This window comes from Ixodes scapularis, unplaced genomic scaffold (assembly GCF_016920785.2).
Source record: "Ixodes scapularis isolate PalLabHiFi unplaced genomic scaffold, ASM1692078v2 ptg002900l_1__unscaffolded, whole genome shotgun sequence".
Taxonomy (NCBI): Eukaryota; Metazoa; Arthropoda; class Arachnida; order Ixodida; family Ixodidae; genus Ixodes; species Ixodes scapularis.
The window spans coordinates 418,987-442,007 of NW_024610277.1; the positions used below are offsets into that span (position 1 = coordinate 418,987).

At 48.2% G+C, this 23,021-nt stretch overlaps 1 protein-coding gene across 1 annotated transcript in view; it reads right to left on the reverse strand.

The window, feature by feature from the left end:
* Positions 1–23,021, reverse strand: part of LOC115332725 (sodium-dependent dicarboxylate transporter SdcS-like) — a 64,622-nt gene that overhangs the window by 25,569 nt on the left and 16,032 nt on the right. Inside the window, exons 4-10 of the mRNA XM_040223142.2 lie at positions 20,009–20,042; positions 18,966–19,082; positions 15,598–15,711; positions 15,130–15,207; positions 13,991–14,095; positions 13,267–13,447; positions 1,321–1,479 (exon numbers count right to left, since the gene is read on the reverse strand). Of these exons, the coding sequence (XP_040079076.2) occupies positions 1,321–1,479; positions 13,267–13,447; positions 13,991–14,095; positions 15,130–15,207; positions 15,598–15,711; positions 18,966–19,082; positions 20,009–20,042 (788 nt within the window). The remainder of the gene's footprint in view (positions 1–1,320; positions 1,480–13,266; positions 13,448–13,990; positions 14,096–15,129; positions 15,208–15,597; positions 15,712–18,965; positions 19,083–20,008; positions 20,043–23,021) is intronic.

Consider the following 23,021-nt stretch of genomic DNA (forward strand, 5'->3'; position numbering starts at 1 on the left):
AGCCAATATTTAGACGAAGCGATACTCCGTCCTAAAAATAAGCAGATTACTGAATAATGAGTGAACACGTTACAGAAGCAAAGTTTCTTTTTGGGCGGAAATAAATTGACGATATAAAACATTATTCATGGCGCATGTGGCACTTGAGGCATATGAACGGGGCTTGCAGCCGCGGGAGGCTTGCGGGCCGCTTCCCAAAGCGTCGTGCTCATGTTTACAAACAAACCGGAGCGCCCCTAGCGGACCCCTCCGGTGCCGCGCGTGCGCAATGGAGTGTGGGCAAGAAGCTCGCCGTCGTCCATAAACAAGCCACTGAAATGCGATGTTGTCGGCGTCGGTGTGAGTCCCCTTGCCCTTTTTTGCGTTCGAATTGTTGATTCGACGTCTTCCTGGCAACGTCTGACTACTTCAGCGGCCTCAGCGAAATTACCGAGGCTCATTACACCGCAAAACTTCGCGTGAATAATGTGAGATGCGGCGATTCATTCCACATGGACGCCGCAGAATTCACGTTAAAGCTTGATTCGCATGATGAGATTTCGCTCGCCATTTTCAGTCGCGAGTCGCGACGTCGCTCGGGTTGCAAAAGCCCGAGCAAACCGTAGCTGAGATGATCGACGTCGATACTGAAAATCGCAAGCAGAATCGGACCAAGTGAATAAGGCATAAGAAGTCGGTGATGGCCACTGGTAACAATGATCAACATCTCCTTGCGTCCACTGTTTACATCGAGCCTGCTTACCAATCTTCAAACTTAAGTCTTTTGAGGCCTGCACTTACATCTTATCGTAAGTACCGGGCCAACATTTGGTCTACTGGCCGGTGTCGTCTAAACGAGCAGACGACAGTTCGAACGATCAGGCGGCCGTTTGAACTTCAAGACGTACTGAATGTAGTCCACAGGTGGTCCGCACAACTTGACGGTTTTCCGCCTTTCATGTTGGAACAAAACAAATAAATCTGATTACCACAAGTATCCGTGAATTCGACCCAAAGTGCTTCCCGCCCAAGCAATCGTGGTCCGACGGCGTCTGGTTTTCCCTTTTCACGGCACATATCCACGATCTCGGACTAACCGAGCACGTGAAAACGGACCTTCAAACCTTTTTCGACTCTTTTGGTACAGCCCCAGTCGCAGCGTTTTGACGAAAAGGCAGGTTTTTGTCTGGTTCCTTTCAAAGCAACGCGGGAATACACGTCTCGCATGGGGACTTCTTCCCACAGCCCCAGACCGGATGTGTGCCCGACGCGCCACCACCGCGCCGTGACGTAACACAGTTGAGTTCGCGCGTCCGAAGCGATGAAGCAAGGCCGCTTTACCACGTTGGAGGCGAGGGCGAAAAGGGCGGGCACTCTGTCCTTGACCGTGGTCAGCTCCGAGGTGAGCGACGTGACCAGGAGGAAGAAGAGCTGGGCCCAGACGCCATTGCTCGGGAGGCCACCGGCCAGGCTGCCCAGGCCCTGCAGGGCGCCGCACTCCTGCGTGCAGGACCCCCTCTGAGTACACTCCTCCAAGGCCCTCACGCCGGTTCACCCAAGCGCGGCCTAGTAGAGCCTCGCAGTACGCCTTCGAGTCGAACAAGCTCACTTTCTCCACTAAATTTGGCGCAGAAATTGCATTATAAAACTTAAAAAATAAAGGCCGCTTATTTTTCTTTTTTTTATAACTCAAAGCCGACTATTTTTGATGTGGAACGTTCTTTACCACGTCAGGGGTGTCGCGTTATTTAGTGAAGCCCCAAAAAATTATCGCGAAGCTCGACACTAATTGGGTGGTGGGAAGGTCACGTGATCAACGCTGTTTGGCTGATTCCAGTAAGTATAGAAGGTTCTGGAGAAAAAAGAAAGATAAAACCTCGGCTAGCACCAAGTTCTTGATTCCAGGAACTGTGATCAAGTTTCTGTGCCACGTGCTCATTTATCTTACGAGTGTCGTGAGCGCAGGCGCCGGGCTCGGTAACATTCCGGAGAAATACAGGAACGTTTCACGTGTAACGCAATTGCCCAGCAGTTTGCCACACGTTGTCATCAGTGTGCATCAAAATAACCGAGACATATATTGTTGCAACTTGTCAGTAAACTCGTTATTATTCTGTAATGGCAAGATTATGAAAGGTACTTTGATAATCAACCCGAAGTCTCTTCTCTAAAATCACGCGGAGTTTTTTTTTTTTTTTTTAATTGGTCGCAGCTGTTTTTATGATTAAAGGGCGACTCCGGTCAATATTTTCAAATTTGTTATTACGATCGTTTTCCGCTGAGCCAATGTACCTGGATTAAAAGTTTTTTTCTTGATTTGGCGAGTAGTTTTGACAATATCTGGCGTCATCGGTAAAGCTGAAACTATCTGGAGAGTGCAACACTGACCAGCTCGGCGACGAGATGAGCAGTCGTATCCGTGTCGCATCCTGTTGCATCTGCGATGGTTTAATGGATGCAACAGGAAGAATGCTACAGTGGTTATGCAAGGCCTTAGATCTCGTACTAAAGTACTGGTAAATGCACATATCAGATATGAGGGAAGAGTAGCATGGGAGAGAAACAACTCTCAATCGACAATAGACTACTGTATAGCCTCCCACAAGTTGTACAACAGAATGAGTGGCATGGAAATAGACGACGAAGGAATAAAAAGATTAGGGAGTGACCATAAACGAATTTAGGTTATTTTTCGTAGGACACAACAGGGGAACCATAAGCAGAGTGACAATATAGGTTTTAGTGACACACGGCTGAACGAACTATCAAAACCAATTAAGCTCTCAGTAGCCACACATGCAGAGAAAGAGTGGTCGTACAATGAATTAGTAGAAATATTCAAAAAGAAGTTGGAGCGAAACCAAGACAGATTTAAGGTCAAATGCAAACACAGGCCAAAACGTTGGTGGTGTAGGGAAGCCAAGCAGCCATAAATCAGAGACAAGAGGCATGCAGGGAGTATAGACGAGCAAAAAAGGGGGGGCTGATTCAGCGGAGCCAATAGAGGAAGAATGTAAGAACTTACAGGGAAAATTAAATCGGAGGCATATGATCAGTGGCGTCGCAAAGGGGGGGGGGGGGGGGGGGGGGGGTTTGGGTGGTTCCGGCGGGTCACGCGAGAGGGGGGGGGGGGGGTCCGGCGGGTCACGCGAGAGAGGGGGGGGGGGGGGGGGTGTCGCGGCGGGCTACCGCCCCGGGTGCCACTGACCCTCGTGACGCCACTGCATATGATTTGATCCAGTATAAGATTGGAAGAGAAGAAATTACTTTGACCAGGGAAATTAACCGAAATGATAGGAGTGCAACCAAGAAGTTTTGGGAGCACATAAGTTTACAAAGTAGGTAGGCAGAGATGCGACACAGATGGAAGGGGGGAGGCGTGCCGATATATTAAGAGCATGATTGAGCAAATGTTTTCAGATCTAGAGTATCCAGGAACCAGGGAAAGTATAGATTGTAGGGGCATCAAAACCAGACCTGAACGAAGTACCGCGGACAACATCAAGAGGATAGAAAAGAAACGAAAACAGGCTGTCAGCAGAAACCCCAACTGGACAAGAAGGTGTACCAATAAGACTTGTTAAAATTCTGGGAGAAGCAACTACACTCAAACTGCAACAAACAATAGAGAAAAAAATATTGTTTGGGGAGAGGCACCCGAGACTTGGCGACAAAGCAGGTTGACTGTACAAGGGTAAAGCAGGGACATCAAATCGTACCGCCCCATAACGGTAACATTTCTCCTATACAGACTAGCTATGCAGGTCGTGAAGGGTAGACTAGAAGAGTGGGCAGAAACATAAGAAATGTTAGGAGAACTCCAGAATGGTTTTCGCAGACTAGAACATAATTTCTACGCGGTCACACAATGTATCGAAATAGCGCGGACAAGCTAACGACCGTTATGGATGGTAATTTGGGCATACTGGGAGCATATGACAACGTAAATCAGAAAATTCTGTGGAGAAAAGCCTCAAAAGAATAAGGCTTAGATATGAAATTCGTGAGGTTATTGCAGGAGGTGTACATGGACAGTACAGTAACTATAACATGGGAGGCTGAAACCACAGAACCAGCAGCAATAAGGCGGTGACTTAGGCAGGGACCCTGTCGCCTCTACTTGTCGTGATATACTAAAAAAAAAAAAAAAAATAGAGAAAATACTGGAGCGAATTGAATGAGGATTCAATTTAACGTATACGGAGGAGGTTGGGGGGGGGGGGGGGGGGGGGTATTGAGGCAGAAATTGTCAGGCCTTATGTACGCAGATCCTATCGCACTCTTAGCAGATAACCGAGATGACTTGCAGAAATCGATTGGAATCTGCGACGTGGAAGGGGACGCTCTTAAGTCCAAGTTCAACTAAACCAAATCTAAAAAATGTTTTGTGTAAATACATCAAGGGATATTATATAAAGATACAGAACATAGAGACAGATATGGTACACTAGTTAAAATATGTGGGAGTGTGGATCACCGAAGAAAAGACATACCTAGAGGAATATGAAAAAAAATAAAAAATGAAAGATGTTTACAATTCCCTGTAACGCCGAAGGGGGATGAGGGGAAGGTACGGAGAGGAGGCTATGCCCCTCCTTTCCCCCCATTTAGGGGAATTTTTGCGCTAAATTTAGCGTGGAATTTTCCGCTATATTTAACGGGATATGTTTTCCGCTAAATTTTGCAGGAGAATTTTTCCGCTACATTTAGCGGGGGAAATTTCCTGGTAAATCTAGCGGGGGAAATATTCCCGCTGAATTTAGCGGGGAAATTTTTCCGCTAAATTTAGCGGGGGAAAATTATCGCCTAAATTTAGTGGGGAAATTTTTCCGCTACATTTAGCGGGGGGAAACGGGCGCCTAAGAGCTGCGCTCTAAAAAAGATAATTGATCAGTGGCGAATCCAGAGAGGGGGATGGGGGGGGGGGGGGGGGGGGGGGGGGCCCGAGCCTCTCCCGAGACATACGACCTCCCCCCGACCCTGCCAGGTTCCGCAAACCAGAACCTGGTGCGAAAATTTGATGGATTCTCAATGTTTGTATTCGAGCACAGAAAATTCGAACTTTCAAAGTTCGAAATTTGAAAACTTTAGAATCGAACCTCTGAGATGTTCGTCCGAACCATGTATTGGTGTCGTTTGCTAGCGTCAAAGCGCACCTGCATCCTCGATCGTGATAACGCGGCGTAAAAAAAAAAAAAAAAAAAAAAAAAAAAAAAAAAGTGCTTGTTTTTATTTGACAATGGGCTTTAGAGTAGCGATCTTCACCGTCGTCCTCGGGAAGCCTCGGCCGACCTGATGGGATTAAACGTCGCCATCTCTGAACAGAGAATCTAGAAAATAAGCTGATTTGAACACGACAGAAATATGACACCCTTCCGTGGGTGTCATGGTGATTGGTCTTTGAGGATCATTACTTTCCTTCGGGCACCCTGTCCAGGCGAGCTGCCTTCGAGCTACCATTAGCACTTCCGAGTGGGAAAGGCTACGACGGATAACCGACTATGTGTTTCTATTCCCAAGCATTCATTCAGAGAGGCAAAAAGAGAGGAGCTAGCGTTCTTGTGAACAATCTCAACGTTATTGCCATTGGCTGTCAATCCGATCTCTTCAGGTCCACGCGTAGGGACATAGAAAAAAATGTTTGGCTTAGACCAAGGCGGTCAAGCCTACACCCAATGGCCACACTGAACGTCGACGAACAATTTAATTTGGTTCCCGGAATTTATGGTTAGAGTTTGTTCTGTATGGGTGTCCGAGCCGATCAAGTCTTGCTTGTCCGTTTCGACCTTATCGGATACATCATACCCACCGCAGCGAAAATGGTAAGCCTCTTTATATTGCCCTTAACTTATTTACTTGTTGGTGAGCGCGTTGGTAATGATGTAACTTTAGAAAGAGTTTTACACATAAAGACAGGGGACGGGACAACACATCTTTCACGTGTTGTTCCGCCCCCCGTCTTTATGTATAAAACTCTTTATAACTCATTTAGTGCTTGTTTTTATGGTATATGTTTAAAACAACAGAGTCAGGCTAAAAGTGTAGTCAGGACATAATTTGATAAAATAGTCGAGCTTCTTTCGCAGGCCTCATTGTACCACGCATTCTGGTGGCGAGCTTTTTGACAAATGCCCACATAATAGCCGACGCACAAATATCCTGTGGTAATCTGAAAATCTGAAATTTATTATTAAGATCCGAAAGAGATGTTGTCCTAATTGAACTCGACGCCGGTGATCAGAGGTTTTGTCGGACATGAGTAGGGTTCAGTCTCATTGATAAATACTGGAAAACCCTAAGTATTAACCTCCAAACTGGTTCTATCAAAATAAAAAAAAAGAAACCAATTGGAACTGTTTTTAAACATCTGAAACCCAAGATTCACGGACCAAAACCTGTTTTACAGCTTTTTTTTTTTTTTTTTTTTTTTTTTTGAGCGGGAACACCGCCTACACTGAACCGTCCGCGAGGCCCTGGTTATTCCTCCAGACTCCTCATCGCGTTTCTTTTATCGGTACGCGATTTACGCGCATGCTCCATTGGAGGTAAGGGAATCCTATTCCCTTTCTCACTTCAACCTAAGTCCTGATAAACTCAGATATTTTTTTATTCATTGCTTCGAGCGCGTCTCCAAGCGTTGGTGCTGCCTAGCTCATAGGTTTGGTAAGGTTTTGTGTTTTCTGGGTTTATTTTTCCTAGAACTCGTGGATGCTTTTTCGGTGTTTACTTTTTCCCGCAAATGTTGTGTTCTCCGGTGAAAACTTTTGGTGTCGGTCGAAAGAAACGGGGGTTTTCAGAAATTACGTTGAAGAAAATGAGGCATGTGATTCCTCAACGTCCGCGGAACATTTGTGTGATCCGAATAATCGAAAGGCATTCCCGTACCGACGAGGAAGAGAAATGAGATGTGGGGATCCAGATCAAAAACCAGCCTCGCGGACAGTTCATTAGAGGCAGTGTTTTGTGTCAAAATAAACCTGTAGATAAAGATTTTCTACCCGCAAAAGTTTTTTTTTTTTTTTTTTATTCAGGGATTCCTTTTGATAAACCGACTTGAGGGCTAATTTTGTGGTTTATCAAAATTTGACGAAAACCCTAAACCATAGTCTTATGTCGTGCGATGTGGACACCGAGTTAAATGAAGATTCCGTTTTCCGCGCTTTGAAGCGGGAAATATCGCAAACATATATCTCTATTATTGATACGTGTGTTTAAACAAAGATCCAACACTCAATGAGGTGTGCAGTAAGTCTTCCTCCCTGTCCCCCCCCCCCCCCCCCCCCCCCCCCCCCCCCCCCCCCCCCCCCCCCCCCCCCCCCCCCCCCCCCCCCCCCCCCCCCCCCCCCCCCCCCCCCCCCCCCCCCCCCCCCCCCCCCCCCCCCCCCCCCCCCCCCCCCCCCCCCCCCCCCCCCCCCCCCCCCCCCCCCCCCACCCCCCCCCCCCCCCCCCCCCCCACCCCCCCCCCCCCCCCCCCCCCCCCTCCCCCCCCCCCCCCCCCCCCCCCCCCCCCCCCCATTCTCTTTTTTGTTATTATCCCGGGGCCCCCCTCGCCCCTGTAATTGATAAGAGTAAAAGAAATTCGGCCATTATGAAACACAATGCACTATGGAACTTTTAATAGATACGAAGTGGTGCGGGGAATAAGGAAGAAAGTAATGGTACCAGAATTGGCCTTTGGTAACGCGGTCTTCTTGCGTAAGTTTTGAAGTTCAGGCGAGATTAAAGATAGGACAAAGAAGCGTTGGCAGGATAGCTCTAGGGGCACATAAGAGCACTCTGAACGAGGGAGTGAAGGGTGCTATCAGCTGGTCATCGTTTGAGAGCAGAGAGACAGTAAAATAAATGTTCACCAAAGACTCATTCGGAGGACGCGCGGTGGGGCGCGTCAATCTATAAATACCTGTATATGAGGGGTGTCTGAACCCGAAATGGACGAAACAAACACGAAAGCTTAGAATGACCCTCCTCGCGACGCTGCATCGCATGCTAAAAAAGGCCGACTTCAGGTAGTGCAAACGATCGAGAAACGCCCATCGGAATGAGCGTTCAAAAATTATTCAGTGGCGTCGCAATTACCTTCGCTAAATCAAAAAGTGCCCTGAACAGAAAAGATCAATAGACAACACCGACGAAACCTGGGTCGACGCCGGCTACCCAAATCCCAGGGTGTGGGTGGGACACAACGGCCTCCAGCGGGAGCGAAGCAAAACGTTCAGGCCTTACAACCGGCCCATAAAACCCGACGGGTAAAGGTGAGCGCTTAATCATCCCACGCTGTGGCAATGAGAGTGGCCTTGTTGACGATGCTGCGAAGGTATTCCGAGCCAGAAAGCACACTGGGGACAACCACCAAGAAACAGATGGCCCTCATTACGAGAAGTGGTTCACGGAGCGGCTTCTTCCATATCTTGCTCCTAACAGCGTCATTGTGATGGACAACGCTCCATATCACGCAGAGAAAGTTCCCCGAATGGCCACACAGAAGAAGGACATGCAGGACCGGCTTTCTGCGAAAGGCATTTCATGGAACAAGGGGCCGGTCAAGGCTGAGCTTTTGAAACTTGTATCTAAAGTGAAAGACAATAATCATTACCTCCTCGACCAGATTGCTGCGCAATTTTGCCGCACAGATTTGCGCTTGCCGTCTTACCACTGCCAGCTGAACCCTGTTGAGTTTGTTTGGAGCCAAGCAAAAGTGTACGTGGCCTCCGAAAAGGAAACCTTTAAGATCAGCGATATTGAGCCATTAGTCGCCAAAGGCATTCGCCCAGGTTACACCGGAGAAGTTGGTGCGTAGTTTCAGTCACTTTATTGTCGAAAAAATCAAGACGATGAAAGTGGACCCCATGATTCATAACGTTGTAGACAGCGTTGTCATCAACATGGGCGAAAATGATGCGTCAAGCGCAGACAGTGATTGCGAGTCAGATGAAGACATTGACTGAAAAACGATTAACAGATGATACCAGTGCTTCTTTTTTTTCTCAGTGTTCACACTTAAATCGCATTTCACATGTTTTCCCCTTTATATTCGTTCCTCTCGTGCAAAACTATTTAGTCAAGAAGGCGTTATATCTGAAAGTGCTGATTGCGTGCTTCTATAATATTTGTGATAAAACAAATATATCTGATAAAAACAACCATGCATCACCCAATCAAAAATTATGCTTTCGTCTGTTGGTATGCGGTAAGCTGGTGTAGAGACGTCCGCAGAAAAACTTGAATGCTAGTCACCACAACATCGGAGCTTCATACCGCATGACAACCAAATCCAAGAGTATCTTGGCACGCCGCATACGAAGCGCGTGGTGACCAACGCTCGAACGGATGTCTGCCGACTACCGTTCGTATGAAGTATGGGGCTCGGGCGAACACACGCCTGGCGCTTTCAACCAAGCTCAACTCAAAATACAGCGTCAACAACAAGCAGATGATGGATCACACCGTATCTTCGGTTCCGTAAAATAACACGCATCATATTCCAAAGAAGTATCACTAGAATTATTAATTATTAAAATCGATTAAGCAGCGATTCTAATTACCAGTCGCGGCTAAAATAGAAAACGACAAAGAGACCGTTTTGTGATGTGCTCGCTCTGCCGATTGGCTAAAGAGTATAGAGCTTCCATGGCGCTGCACGGAACTTCGGACGCTGTGCTACTGCTTCTAGGGTAGGTGTTCCTGGACTTGTGTACTTTGCACGAGGGTTTGCGCGGTGGGGTAGTTCGCTATGTCCCTAGGTTGATTTAAACGCGGAGAAGCTACAGCGGACGCTCTTGCATGTCGCGGGGTGTATACGTTCATTCTCCGCTCAGGACACGCTACTTTCTGGGGCCATAAGTAGCATTTGGAACTTTCGTGCGGTGGAGTGGTGCAAAACAGCACAGTTATTGCACTGCTTACGCGCAGGAAAAAAGGATACACTCGAAGCTCACAAAAACTGCCAAAACGAAAAACAAAACAAAAAATCGGGGATCAGCTTTAATCACGTAGTTCGCCTTTTTATAATTAGAATGAAGACATTTTCCAAGCAATCAACGCCTCTTGCATTGATTCTCTATACCTGTCGGATGCACTCTTCGACTCTTCTTCTAGCGCCCGTGTGCGCCGAGAGACGGCGCTGCCTACGTTGGGAGGCTATAGAAAGCCGATTGAAGAGAGGGTCCATCTCGAACCATGCGGAGCGTTTGTACTTTAATAGCGGACGCCTCCTGCGGATATTGGCCGCCGGTGCGCACGAACTACGTTTTTGAGTGGCGAGGAGGAAAGATGGAGGTGTTTGCAGACGATCAACGCGTCAGCTCCTCGCAGCTTGGAGGAGATCGAACTGTCACGCCTCTAGCGGTACGCTTCAGCTGTGGGGACAACGACCACATTCCCTTGTTTGTTTTTGATCAGAGAAATCCAAGATGGCGATTCGAAGGCCGCTCCTCGTGCGACTAAAGCACTGGTCAGGGTGAAACGCTGATGTCCATACCGTGCTAGGCAATATCTTTGTTATGGTGTGTTAGTAGAGAGTTTTAGTAGATCGTTCCCATGACTTCGATAACGATACCCGATACTCCGCCACCGCCTTCCTTGTGGATGCATAGTATCGTTATCGGGGCTATCGGGGGTATCGGAACGATCTACTAAAACTCTCTAGTAAACACCCTATAGGAGGTATTTACTGGACGCCATATTTGAGGGCAATGTTTATAGCGTATGCTCAAAACGAGCTCACATTAGTAGCCTGCTAAGACCGGCAACCTCGATGGTGCTAAATGCACGCTCCAAAAGGACTGCGGAAGCTCGCCGTCAGCACGCGCTCAGCAGCAGCGCACACGGATATGACCGCCAGTGAATACTCCTTATAGTTCCATCTGCTGCCCATTAGGTGAGCGGCGTTTGGCAACTTCCGGTTTTTTAAGAAATATTGTTTAGCTGTTCACAAACGACGACGATGATCTGCAAGCCTGTCTAAGCATGGTTCCGAAAACTACAGTCTGAAGGTTTCAGAATTATGCTTGCACAGGCTTGCAGCTCATTGTCGTCGTTTGTCAACAGTAGAACAAAATTTTCCAAGGAACCGAAAGTTGCCAAACGCCGCTCACCTATTGCAAATACGGCTCATAAACCACGCGTCCTGATGGGGCAGTTCAAAGCCCTCTGGAATACTGGCTCGGCACGAGCAGAGTATGCGTCGCCAGCAAAGGCCCGGTGTTAGCCTCCTCAGAGCAACTGCTCGATTCTGGTCACATGGTGTATGGCCTGCGTTTGCAATACGAGGAAATGACGAAAGAGTGTATCGTCTGCAAATGTCTCCGTCTTTCCTCCTCGCCACGCGGAAACGTAGCGCCTGCGCAATTGCGACAGATCGCCATAGGAGGTTTCCGTCATGAAATTGCTAACGCTCCCCATGGCTTGACCCTCTCTTCAATCTAGGCTCTCTATACTGTCCCAACGAAGGTGGCGCCCCCATTCTGAAGCAACGGCGGCCCCCTTTGTAGATTCCTCCGTCCAACAGGCATAGAGTATGTAGGAGTCATTGTCACTAACGTGGAAGTTTGGGCTAGCTGGTATTTCATGATTAAAAATTAAAACAGCGCAAGGACACGGACAAGAACAAGAAGGTAAACAAACAAGGCGCTGACTTACAACTAAAGTTTATTCGTGCTAACATCAAGTATAAATACTGAACGTCATGACAAACAAACAATGATAAAAAAACATGGAATGGACGCCACGTGCTCCGTAGCCACCGTTATGCGCTGTCACTGCGTGCTATAGAAAGCAACATTCCTTTTCGGATAAACATATGGTAGGAGTGCTGACGCAGTTTTCCCCCAATTTTCCAATTTCCCGCGCCTCAATGATTTCTCGAGTGAGTTTGTCTTTATTTTTCCTAATCCGACTTCACACTTGTCGAAGACGGGAGTGCAGCAGCAGTCACGACAATGCAAGCCAAGGTGACCCGACACAACTCTAAAAACGTTATACTTATGTTCTCGCAAGCGATCCTTGAGGCAGCGCCCCGTTTGCCCGACATATCTCCTGCCGCACGAGGGGGGAAATAGAGTACACCACTCCCTCCACACAGTTCACGAATCGGTCGTGGTGTTTTTTGGTGCAACCCTGCTTTCCTTTAGAACAGGGGTTCCCTTTTCTGCACAGCCCAGACAGCTTTTCCGGAGCTGAAAAAAACCACATCAACACCAACCCGGCCAACTTTCTTTAGGTTGTGCGAGATCTTGTGCACGCATGGTAAAACGGTTACTTTTTTGTTAACCCTATGAGCCCGCTGGGTCGTTTCCTCACGTGCTTTCTGAAGTAGGCTCTCAGCAACTGTCGACCGTTGCTGAGAGCCTGTTGACCACAGTTGCTGAGAGCCTACTTCAGAAAGCACGTGAGGAAACGACCCAGCAGGCTCATAGGGTTAACAAAAAAGTGTACTCTATTTCCCCCCTCGCGCGGCAGGAGATACGTCGGGCAAACGGGGCGCTGCCTCATGGATCGCTTGCGAGAACATAAGTATAACGTTTTTAGAGTTGTGTCGGGTCACCTTGGCCTGCATTGTCGTGACTGATGCTGCGCTCCCGTCTTCGACAAGTGTGAAGTGATTAGGAAAAATAAAGACAAACTCACTCGAGAAATCATTGAGGCGCGAGAAATTGGAAAATTGGGGGAAAACTGCGGTCAGCACTCCTTCCATATGTTTATCCGAAAAGGAATGTTGCATTCTCGACACAAAGTGACAGCGCATAACGGTGGCTAAGGAGCACGTGGCGTCCATTACATGTTTTTATCGTTGTTTGTTTGTCATGACGTTCAGTATTTATACTTGATGTTAGCACGAATAAACTTTCGTTGTAAGTCAGCGCCTTGTGTGTCTACCTTCTTGTTCTTGTCCGTGTCCTTGCGCTGTTTTAATTTTTAATCATTTTCACTACTTTACACAGCACTAAAGAGCCGACCGTACGTCATAGCTCAGTGTTGCTCGACTCAAGGCACACCCGCTGGCCGTCTGCTAAGCAGCAGGTGGTCGCTTCTTTAACGTAGGTTTCAGCGGAGCACGCGGCTTTAGACTAATATTTTGGCTGTCATCATATGTCGTGCCACTAAAGTGATACCGGTAATTTAATTTAATTCAATTTAGAACCGGAGTTGTCCCTTAAGAGTTTTCAATAGTAACAATTATAGGATTTGGGCGTTTGTTGGAGTTGGCTAACATAAGAAGATTTAGAAAAACTTCCGGGTCTAGCGAATGTCCTTGATAGGATGCGTTCTTTAAACGCCAAGAAAGCGTACCACTAGGGCGTAGGAGATGGCGATGTTCCCGGACATGACGAAGATGACTCCCCAGGGCATCTTGTGGTAGACGTCGTTCCACTTCAGGATACGGTTCTTGAGCTCGAAGTTGTGCAAGTCAGACGGAAGCAGGAACGCCAAGATGACGACAAAGAAACCAACCGTCGACTCGCTCACCAGGCTGTAACATCGTTCGGCAAACAAAGCTAAACGAGCACTGGTTTTCCTGTTGCGCAGTGTTTGGTGCACGAAACGTGTCTTCCGTCTGGAGTGCTTAGCACGTCTGTATTTCGATCACCTGGATTACGGCCTGGCGACGTCACGGCTGTTTTTCATGGTGAACTTAACCGCCACTCTAGCAGAAGGGAAACATTTTTGAAACTAGAAGAAATAGAAAGGAGACCAAATAACGTCTCTATATTTTTTTGTTTTTTTATGTTAGTATATTTCCTCATGGCTGCCCCAGTCTAGGGTTAAATTCATCACGGTAAACTTCCACCAGCTCGGCTTCGCACTGACTGAATTTTCGGCACGACTGTCTTGTGCATCAGATCGCTGCGGTCTGGCGGTGAAGCGGCAGCCGGCGGTCGTACACCAAACCAGACCAGGATCGCGAAAATCCCATTTCGGGGACGCTGCTGTCGGCGACGCCAAACACTCCAGTTGGAGACGCGAACGGAGCGCAAAACGTTCCGGCGCAATTCAAAGTGGAGCTGTCGCGTACCGTAGGCTGAGGAGGTCTTGCCAGCCAGAGACAATATGGGGCTGCCTCGTGACCCAAAGGAGAAGACAGACGAAGAAGAGGCCCGTTACCGTCAGCTCGTTCCAACTGAAAGCAGACTCCTGATTAGCGTCCTCGACCTTTTCGCGCGCTGCAAAGGCTCCACCCATTCGAAAAAAAGCCTCGTCGTGAAGCCCAAAATAAACCTTCTGCATTCCTTACCCAGCGAATAATACCCTAATTACACTGGCATCTTGCAATTAAGCTGCAGTTACGTTTCACAACCACACTCTCGGGCAGCTGTTTGAGGAGTGAAGAGAGCGCGGGACAGCTTTGATGAACGCTCAAGATGCGGACGTGGGCCCTTTCACTGTCACAGAGTTGCAACTGCAGTGAGGCTTACCTATGGTATAAGAAGCTTCGCGTGGTGCATTCGTAGAACTAGGAAGTCTCGACGAGCCGAGAGGATAGAGGAGTGCTGAGATGACAAGCGTTACTCTACGCACGTAAGCTGCCGGTCTCCGATGCATTTCCGACGTAGAAAGTTTCAAGTCAGCTTGAAACAGGTGCTGCGATTCTTATCAACTTTCTTGCGTCGAAAAGTTCTCGAAAAGTTTATGGAAGCGTTCGAGCGGCATCCGTTTTGCTCATTTGTGAGGAGTCCGACACGTCGGCTGTCACCCTCAGGCGTCCGGGGGGCTCTTTTTCAACTTCTTCCAACTGGCGCTGTTTACATCGGGAACAAACATTCCGAGTTTACCTAAAGCTTTACATATGACGAAATGACCTTTGCATTTAACTGCATTAAAATTATAGCTTTACATATATTTTTCGTAACAAACGATAACGCGCTTAAAGTATTCACCGAGAACACAAAAATGTATGTTCCGATCCTCGTTTAATTAAGCCAATAGGTGGTGCCCACTGAACGTCACTGCTGAGCGCGCTGTTCACGGCAGCGCATCCTCCGAACAATCACTGGTCATCTGTTAAAAAAACAACCTTAATGGCGTAGAAACGTACCTTGGGGAAGCATTGGGGAGACTCACTGTCCGCACGCACTCAGTTGCTCATGGCAGTGATTAAGAAAATTGATGGGCTCGATGAACAGCTGTGCGATTAGGAACACCGGCTGAACTCACGTCATCTCGCCCAGCTGGTCCAGCTTTCCACGGCAGATGTCCTTGGCGGCCGCCGATTCCTCGATGCCATCTTCATCGCTGCGGTGCGAAATCTGCTTCAGCTTGTGGCTCCCTTGGGCCTCTATTCGCGACTCCAGCGAACTATAGGGGGCGCACTGGTCAGGCAAAATGGAGGACGAGGAGGAGGTCGTTTCGGTTGTTTAGCACGCGGACCACCATAAATTTTTTGCAATGGTGTCACATATGAAAGTAAACCGATTTTTCGACGGTAGAAACTTTCTTCTAGTCAGTGCGTAGGAATGACACGGCGGAAGCATCAAAGAATTACTGGAAACGATGTTTGTTTCTATGGTGCCTACGAGAACCAAGCAGCGATAGCAGACGGCACAGTCAAAACGAGCTCCTCTCTTGAGCTTCTCGGCGTTGCCGCTACAGGGTGTCGATTTCGCTGGAATCGCCAATACTCACTATTTCCTCAGATAGACGTGGAAGACGAAGAGCCAGCTGAAGACGAGGCCCACGAGCCCGAAGAGGCCGTTCACGGCCACCCATTTCACCTGGCTGATGTTGAAGTTGTACTGCCTGGGACGCCAAGGAAATGGTTTCGCTGCCGCAATTCAGTCACGCAACAAGGCGCGGGAGGCGCTGGTCGAGGGAACTTGGAGAATACTTTTTCGGGGCGATTCAGAATGACAGCTGTCGCTTGCCCGACTAGATCATGCAAAGCTTCAGATGCTGCGACGACAGCAACGCTTCAAGGGTTGTCCAAACAAGACACAGCACAAGTCGTGCACTGCACGGCAAAAAGAAAAAAAAAAACGCGCTCGCTCGTAAAAGTTTTAGTGCGCACGTACGTTTTGAGTGAGGACATCAATCTGGCAAACAGCAAGGCTTTCTTCCTCGCTTACTCACTCTTTTCCTTTTATTTTTTGGTTTCGCGAGATTGGGGACCAAAAACAACAGCCGAGGTTTAGACGACAGCGAGCAAAGGGTGTGAGTTACAAAATGAGCGCTCTCCATGCTTCTGCCCAAGGAGGCAAGCGGAGGGTAACTTTTGCCCAGGCAAAAAATCAACAGAAAACATCCCAAGGCAGACCGCCATTGCAAAAAAAAGCATCCGCGTCCGGTTCAGCAAATGCTGTGCACGGCATCTGGTGTGTCCCGCTTGGACAGCTCTTTAGTCGGCTAGTCTTCTTCGGCAGCGTTTCTACACCAACCGCCAGAATCGCGATGAGCATTCCACAATGCGGTGCCCTATGGAAAGATCCGGCAAAAACTTCCAGTTACATCCGGTGAACTTCCAGTGACATCCGGTGAAAACTGGTCAAGTTTCTCCCATTTTCATTCGAAACCAGCATAGTTTACCAGTCTTTGCTGGAATATCTGGCGGAAAACAGATTTCGCTGGAACTTCACCGGCAGTGGGTTTCCAGATTTCGCTGGAATGTCCCCGGCAGCCACTTTCGCTTACCAGACTACCCGGTTTTGGTGCAAATGTCACCGGAAACGAGTTATTCGTTTCCCCGTTTACCGAGCTTCACTGGAAGCCGACGCGAGGGGAGGGGGAAGCGGAGACGGGGACTGGGTGTGTAATTATGGTGCCTAGAACGCACCAAGGTCGAGTCCCCACGCACCCTCTCTCCCTCGCATCGGGTTCGTGGGGAAAATGTGAAGAGCTCGTTTTGCTCTTTTGAAGCAAACCGGTTTCTTTGTCTGTCAACGAGCAGCGGCCCCGAACGTAAGCTCACTGTAGGCTTCCCGTTCGATGTGTGCGACCTGTGTCTTCCAGAGCAGCTGGGTGTGCGTATAAAAGGAAACATCTTTCAGTGGGACCTGTTTCTTACGCCTGTTTCTCCGTCCGGCTTCAGAAGCATCCAGTGAGCAAAAAAGACGCCGGAGACTGTGCCCGTGATTTTTTAACGGCGGTGGATGTTCGTTCCGCGCGTTCGTAGTTTTCGCTAAGCCGGCTACTGACAGTGTGTATGTGTCCTCGTGGTGCACCCGCGGCGACGGCATCAGTGACGGGACCGTGAGTGTGCCCATGATTTATTCTCAACGGCGGCGGATGTTGGTGCGCGTTCGTGGTTTTCGCTAAACGTGCTACTGACAGTGCGTGTGTGTGTGTCCTTCTGGTGCACCTGCTCGGTTTTATTAGCTGAACTACCGTACAGAGCGCGACGCTGTTTGCGCGAACAAGCGATCGCCGGTTTTTCGAGTTTTTCTCTCTGAAACCAAGAGATGTCATCCAAGTTATTATTGCTGCGGAAGGAGCTCATTTAGTTCTATAATGTAATCGAAAACATTTCGTGCTGGCTAATAGTTTTTAGAAGTAAAATGCAAAAAGGCGCCGATGTCGTGTTTGCGGTAAAAGTGTCGCGATGTGTATATCTAGGAATTTACCCAGCGGCATTGTGAGTACCTTGAAAGATATTTTTCGCGACAAAGAACTCGGTTGTTTCTATTTGGTCTAATTGCTTTGCCTACAGCTGTGCAAATTCTTTCACTGGTATCGACCCATGTGAAATAAAGACATGGAACTTACAGGTCTATATGAACTAACCGCGTTTTAATTGTTACCGAATCGTCCAGCATCTGGTAAATAGACACCACCCACAGTTCACAGGCTTCTTCCTAAATCCCTTCCGTTGACGTACGAAGAAAAAAACGGTGAGTTCCGGTGAGCTGCGGCCAGTGTTGGGTAAAGTACATTTATATAGTACTTCAATATAAAGTACAAAGTGAATGAGAAGTAATGTACTTCAAGTGAAGAAGTAAGTACACTGGGGGCAATGTGCTTAAAGTAAAATACTATAAATACAATGTACTTTCAAAGTAAAGTACAAGTATTTTAACACAATCTCTCATGATGCCCTTTCGTTTCCCTAAACAGGGATTTTTTCAACTAATATGCATCGCCCACGGGTAATCAGGGGGCATGACATTTTGCTCTCCTGATATTCTAAACCTCCTCGCTTGCGCTGACCGAGCGACATGTAGCGGGAGTTCAAAATGCTACAAGAAAGCCACCCCCAGAACAAACGGAGCGATGCGCTGTCTGCTGACGTTTCTGGTGAGAGTAGAATATCCCTCCCAGTATTTCTTCGGAGCTGACAAAGCATAATTTTGTGATACAAATTTAACAAAACCAAATTTGGGGATTGTACTTTGAAGTTGGGAATTATACTTTCCTCGAAAAGTACCAGAAAAAATTACTTTGAGTAAAGTACAAGTATACAGAAAGAAAATGTACTTCAGTAAAGTGCAAGTTTTCTAAACTTACTTGAAGTAGTACTTTAAGTACAATGTACTTGAAGTACTTTCCAACTCTGGCTGGGGCAAATCCGGTGATTTCCGGTAAATTCCGGCTTCAGTGGAAGCGAAAGAAGTCCCATAATTCAGTAAAATAGATTTTTTTACTGAAAATAAAATTCCGGTAACAAATCCGGTGACATTCCATTAAATTCCGACTTTACCGGAAGTGAGAAAAGTCCCATAATCCAGTAAAACAAATTTTTGCTGGAAATGAAATTCCGGTAAAAAATCTTTTTCAATAGGGTGTAGGATCTGACCTTTCCCCTCAAGATTTCCTGACAAACTGCGTCAAGTTTTTTTCAGCTTTCGTGACCTTCACTGGGGACATCAATATCGCAGGGAGTATTGACAGCTAGTGCCGCGTGCTAAGAAACCATCAGGACGCCATGATAATTTTCATTCCCTTCTTCTTGGTCCTTCCTTTCCTGCGCCCCCTGGAAGACCGCCCCAACTGGCCTCTTGGTGCGCATTAGACACCGCCAGACGCGCTCCAGGCCTCGAGCCGAATTAAGTGAAATCACTGACTCTTGGAGGAAGGCGTCCAGGACAAAGCTCGTCTTGTTGGCCAGCAGGACGGCCGTTCCGTAGACGACCGAGTAGCTCAGGGCCAGCATGAATGCTTTCCGGAGCACTGCGCAGTGCCTGCAAGCAGGCCAAACACATCACCGCTTCACCGGGAAGTCATTGGTTAAGGATGGCCTGAACAAACTACCGTCGCGCCATGTTGAGCACGTACGCCAATGGCAGTACACTCCATAAATGGGGAGTCGAGTCGGGGACTTCCAGGACCCCCCATAAATGGGGAGTACTGGAAGTCCCCGACCTAGTAGGATCTCATGTCTTCCCAAGGAGCTGTGTATGGGGCATCGGTTGACTACCCCAAAGGGAGTACACGTGTGCACCCTTTTTTAGAGTGTACGGGGTGTTTGCGAGGCTTATTCGGGCCTTAACAATATTCGTATATATAAACCAATTATCCGAGTGCAATGAAACCATCTTACAAATGTGTATACAGATGGTACATTTATTATATTCAAATGCTTTAGGGGAGAAAATTAGGCCTAAGGAATTCCTGCTTTTTTTATGCATAGGGAGGAAAACGATAAAACTTTCCTTTTGGTTGACGCTGGGACTCACTGATGGGACATCATAAAGTAAGAACGTTTCTTTGAGAAGAGGTCGAGCAGATCCGAGCGTGTGTCATACCTCTGTAAGGAGCAGCGTCAATCACACAGTTTGTTTACATTTTCTCCCCGTGCATGGGAAAAAACTGAATTCTTTATCCATACAGCGTTCAACCGGCACTCATGAAATTTGAGAACGACAAGTGCACCACATAAAGATACGTTCGTGACAAAGTTTCAGTGCATTCTGTTTATTGGTTTATTTATACGAAGCATTTCTTTACGTCAAAATTCCTCTGAGCAACAACGCCCTGTCCAACGAACGTTTTAGTCGGCCCCGTGAAGTTTGCTCTACGAACGTTCGATTGTCGTTCAGGTAGCGAAAGTTAAAACCCACGAATACGTCTTTAGAGAGAAGAGAATCTTCAAAAGTTGTCAGCTTACGTTTGCTCTTCGTGTAGAACGTGGTCGTAGTCCGCTGTAATAGAGGGGCGTCATTCAGACCGCGTGCATTTTGTTCGTGGCGATGTGAAGTTCGGGGACACCGCGGAAATAGCGCCGGCATACTGCAGTCACTAGCCTCCCTTTAATCCGCGAGGAGGGAAGAGAGCCTCTCGGTGGCATGGAGGGTGGACGCCACCTTCGCCACTGATGCAGCACTGCCGTTGGATCGAGATACTGCCCGCCATCCGAGCCGAATAAACTCACGAAGGGCGTGCCATTCTAGAGAGTGTGCCCATCTCGGTACAGTTTGCATTCAGTAAGTTACCCTAAAGAATCCAGTGACTTTAAGTCACCCTACCGAGCGTGTCGGCGGGCCGTAGGGATGGTACTGAATCGCCCGAGGACGAACCCTCCAGGCTCGTTTTTATGGCATTTCTAGAGCCGCACTATTGCGTTTGAATGTGGTCGACTGCGTTGCAATCATTCGTAACCGCTTAGCATGGGGGCGCAGTGTGCCTAGGTTTCAGAGTGTTTCCAACTGCCGTGTCGCTTTCACGTGCTTTCTACAAACTCCGAGGAGGCAAAAGCGTGGATTGTCTGCGCTTCCAGGCTTTGCTCCGCCAACTCTCCTCTTGGCCACGCGGCAACGCACGCATCCGGAGGAAGGTTCCGCCATTAAATTGCAAACGCTTCCCATGGCATTCTTAAATCAATAGGCTCTCTAGAGAATGCACTGGAACACTGGCGCCATCTGTATCAGGTAGCTTTTTGTCCCGACACAAAGGAACACTAAGCTGTATTTTCGAGATCAAATCTGCGCAACCAGTTCCAGGAGATAGCCTGGCACGCGGCATTCGAGGCACAAATAGTTCGCTAACTTATACGTAACGTGAGAAAACGGTGCTGCGTGAACCAGGTTTTAGGCGTTACGCAAATTTTCAGTGTTCACAAGTGTTGTGGTGAGCGGTAACAGCATCGCAGTCGGTCGCAGCCAAATGAGTGAAGCAGTCCTTCGAGGTTCTTTTGTCCTCGCTCGAAAGTCGACGAAACCTTTGTGCACACATGGCGTCGCCTGATATCCTGACATTGGAGCCTCGCGTTGCGCGGTCGCTGGCGTGAAAGTCCTCGGCACCAGCTGACACCATCAGGTGACATCTTGACGTCACGCCACGTGACACCATGGCATCACGTTGCGCTGTGGCAAAGAGGACTCGTACACGCATTTCGAGGGCCTTTGGGACGTGCCAAAGAGACAGGCTGTTTTTTCCCATAAATTTGAGCTGTCGTGGGACTAATTAAAAGGGCATACGTTACCGCAATTACCGCAGTTGGATACAATTAAGAACCTAAATACGGCATCATAATTAAATTTCAGCATCCCGGTTACATTGTTGCAGCAAAAGGGCACTCTTTTGTCTTCGCTGTTGCCTACAAGATAACCCAATTTTGCGTATGTTGAATCCCAGATAAATAGTGCACAGCGGTCTTCCTGAGCTGTTGCACAGCGCACGTCAAGACACTATGCTCTCACTTCTCACGTCAACAAACATGCAAACCCACATCCGTATCAACATTAGCGTTGCGTGTTTTCGCTGCCTCGTACTCCAGCGTGAGACGGGCGTATAGCTAGCAAAAAAATTATATATCTACCAATACCGTTCTTCTGCGCTGGAAAACGAACAGTTGGTCAAAAATTGCGCAGCGCCTCGACGACACGTAGGATTTGAGAGATAACGTAACTTAGTTACTTTTTCTTTTATTCGAGTAAACGCAGATGCATTTTATTATAATAATTTATATCTTCAAGACTGTAACTGTGTTTGAAAGATTCCATTCTATTTAACCTCATTTAACTATATAGCTCAACCCCAGAGTGACTTTTGCATGCCATTCCAACGACCACCTTCAACGCGCTGCCATCGGTTTGTTGGGAATTCGGGTGTCTCTCCCGGTAACTAAAATTCTCGCAAAGGGGCATTTTCTCGTCACGACTGGCTTCACGGGGACAAGGCACCTATGCTAACAAAACACCGCGCCTAATATTTTTTTTTTAAATTCGTTGTCGAGGCTAGCGTAGCTTCCAGAGCCTCGTAGCTCAGCACTGAGAGCATCCGACCTCGTCTTGCGCCCCCTTCGCGCGCTCTCTAGTACGCTAGAGACACCAAACCAGGCATATCGCTCGCATACGTAGCTTTCCGAGCGTTAGAACATTGCGGAAGCTTCGCCAGTCTTGTCTATGCAGCACGAAATAGCTGACGCCGACTACAAGCAAATGGCTGCCGTTAGTCCGTCCTCCCTTCATTTGTTCTGCTTTGGCGCGCAGAAAGAAGGAGGCGTGAAATGTGAAATAAACCGCATTTATCCACTTTAGGAGTAGCATGTCAAGTTATTTCTGGGATTCAGCCAGAAATAAAGAAAACAGCAGGCGAGGCTTACGTCTGCTGAGCGGAATTGGCTGGAACCAGTAGCTACTTGCTGTCCTCCGAGCCGGTCACGTGGCATAAAAAATCCCTCATACCCGCCCAGAGGAATAGCCGCTTTCACTAGCACCCCCCCCCCCCCCAGTAGTGGTTTGCTAGAGGGTCTCAGGGCGCCGCCATCTTGCTCGGTTGGGGTGCGCTTGGGCCCGGCCATGATCCGGTTACGACGCCTTTGCGAGGCTTTGTAATCGGATTATGACGGGTCCAAGCGCAGCCCAACCGAGCAAGATGACGGCGCCCTGAAGCCGGACTCGCAAACGTCTATTCCTCTAGCCAACTGTTGGTTGTTCAGCCAGTCAGGGGGTGCGCGATTAGCAGACGGGCGCCATATAGGCCCCTTCAAAAATTACGCCCTCTTGTGGTCAATCTGAAAATACTGTAAGGTGGCGTGCGCAAAAAAATCCTACACTCTAAAAAAAGCCCGTACGTCTACTTTCCCGCATAACACTCGGAGGGCCAATCACCGTAACTTACGGAGGCAGCTCAGAAAATGACGATGCCGAAACATATGTTTAGAGCAAAGAACGCAGTCC